Source organism: Scylla paramamosain, unplaced genomic scaffold, assembly GCF_035594125.1.
Source record: "Scylla paramamosain isolate STU-SP2022 unplaced genomic scaffold, ASM3559412v1 Contig54, whole genome shotgun sequence".
Classification (NCBI taxonomy): Eukaryota; Metazoa; Arthropoda; class Malacostraca; order Decapoda; family Portunidae; genus Scylla; species Scylla paramamosain.
Window position 1 is genome coordinate 55,001 of NW_026973719.1, and position 2,209 is coordinate 57,209.

At 60.1% G+C, this 2,209-nt stretch overlaps 1 protein-coding gene across 2 annotated transcripts in view; it reads right to left on the bottom strand.

Moving 5' to 3' along the window:
- The window catches only part of LOC135098304 (mucin-5AC-like), a 3,691-nt gene extending 1,888 nt beyond the window's left edge, over positions 1–1,803 (bottom strand). Inside the window, exon 1 of one of the 2 annotated variants that reach the window (XM_064000578.1) lies at positions 1–1,803. This exon is cut by the window's left edge and continues 204 nt beyond it. In XM_064000578.1, coding sequence (XP_063856648.1) covers positions 1–1,538 — 1,538 coding nt within the window. In that variant the 5' untranslated portion in view covers positions 1,539–1,803. The other variant, XM_064000579.1, reaches the window with a different exon arrangement.
- Positions 1,804–2,209: the final 406 nt, after the last annotated feature.

Below are 2,209 nucleotides of genomic sequence, written 5' to 3' on the forward strand. Positions count from 1 at the left end.
GGCTTGACTGTGGTGGATGGCTTAACTGTAGTGGTTGCCGGCTTGACAGCACTAGATGATGACTTGACTGTAGTGGATGACGGCCCTACAGTAGTGGATGCTGACTTGGTGAGGATAGAGGACAGCAGAGGCGTGCCTGGGCCGGGCACGTAGAACACCCTGCCTGGGTACTTTCTCCCACAGATGCGATCCACCAGGCGCCTTATCCGCTTTATCGGCTTTCTGTAGCGCGCTATCACCCTGTCTCTTTTCCTCTGGGCCCAGTCGAACAGGCGCCTCTTGCACGCCCGGTATGCGTCCCTGATCACGAACCCGCACCAGTCGTCGAGAAGGTGGGCCCAGGGCTCGGACTTGACGGAAGGGGACGGTGAGGGCGATACGATGACAGGGGAAATCATCTTTGGGACGGGAGGAGGCGAGTCCACGGGTATCATACGTGCCTTTGGTAACTCTCGCTTGCCGCATTCCGGGCAGAGTTCAACGTCTACTTTTATTTCTGCTTTCCCTGATTCAGTGCTGCCTTTGTTAACGTAACTCTCCTCCACGAGAGTCTTCTCTGGGGACTGAGGCTCGCTCGGTGGACAAGTAGTGGTGTTAAGGTGTTCAAATTCTTGTCGCAGCATGCGACAATGCACCTTCTGCCGCCTCTGGCACTGAGGCACAGGTGGCGTCAGGCTTTCCCTAGGGAGGCGTGGCACTACTGAGGGGCAAGGGAAGGTCCATGGGGAAGTGTTGGCGTTGCCCGCACCTGGCGGGGGGCTCGTGCATGGCAGCGGCCCTCCCCGAACCTTGTTCACAGTGCTAGGCGGGGAACTCGTGCAGGGCAGCGCCCCGCCCCGGGACTTGCTCACCACACCAGGCGGGGGACCCGTGCTGGGCAACGCCCGGCTCCGAGCTTTGGTCGCCGTGCCAGGCGGGAGACTCGTGCTGGGGAGCGCCCCTTCCCGAGCCTTACTCACTGCGCCAGGCGGGGGACTCATGCAGGGGAGCGCCCCGTCCCGAGCCTTGCTCACCACGGTAAGCGGGGGACTAGTGCCGGGGAGCGCCCCGTCCCGAGCATTGCTCACCGCGCCAGGTGGGAGGTTCGTGCAGGGCAGCGCCCCGCCCAGCGCGTGCAGTGCCGGGTCTGACTCCTGCACGCCCCAGTCCAGGCGCACGCCCTCGCTGCTGGAGAGGAGCTGCAGCGTGAGGTGGGCGGGCCCTGCGTGCAGGGCGGCCAGCAGGTCTGCCAGCGTCCCCTGCGTGGTCTTCCTCACGCCGCGGCTCGTCCACTCCCGCAGCTTGAGGGGCGCCTCGGGGGGTAACCTTGCCAGCCCCTTCAAGTCCAACCTCTTGTGCCCGGTGACATTCCGCCACTCCCCCGACGCCGCCCGACGCCACCCGTCTGCCGGGAAGGCGAAGGCGGCCACCTGGCGGCTCCTCGCCAGCCAGCAACGGCTCGCCCGCCCCACGCTAAGCTGTGCGCGGCGCACCCCCAGGTGGGGCGAGGCCGCAACAGCGGCGCAGCGCACGAAAGACATCCACTCAGTTCTAGGCATGACCACCGACTGACGAGACTCCCCCGGAGAGGGGTTTATATACCCCAATCCGCGGTACCCTGTGGTCACGTGACCGCAGGCCTGGGGTGGTCACGTGATCCCATCCCCAGGGTGGTCACGTGACCACACCAGCCCGCTGCGCCAGGTGGTCACGTGACCACACCAAGCCAAAGCCCTTACGGTCTTTCCCCCCTTCTTTTCTTCCACACCCTCCTCCCCCAATACACGCCCCTTATTGATACCCCCCATTCACGCCATTCCCCCCTCACCCCTGCCAAAGAAGAAGAACAAGAACTAAAACAAGAACAAGAATAAGAATAAGAAGAAAAAAACAACAATAACAACAGCAGCAAGATCAGGAACAAGAAAAACAAGAAGAACAATAAAAAGAAGAATAAGAACAATAACAAGAAGAATAAGAACAAGAACAAGAACAACAAGAACAAGAATAGAACAAGGAATGGAGGAGGAAGTCAGTCATTACAATATATTGTTGTGTTTGAATACAAAGGAAGGAGAGAGTGAGACACTGGAGGCAGTGATCCTCATCAGCCCCACCTGAAACCCTTGACTTGTGTGGCCGAGTGTGGCCAGGAACACGTTCTGATCACACACACACACACACACACACACACTCTCACACACACACACGCACACACTCTCACACACAC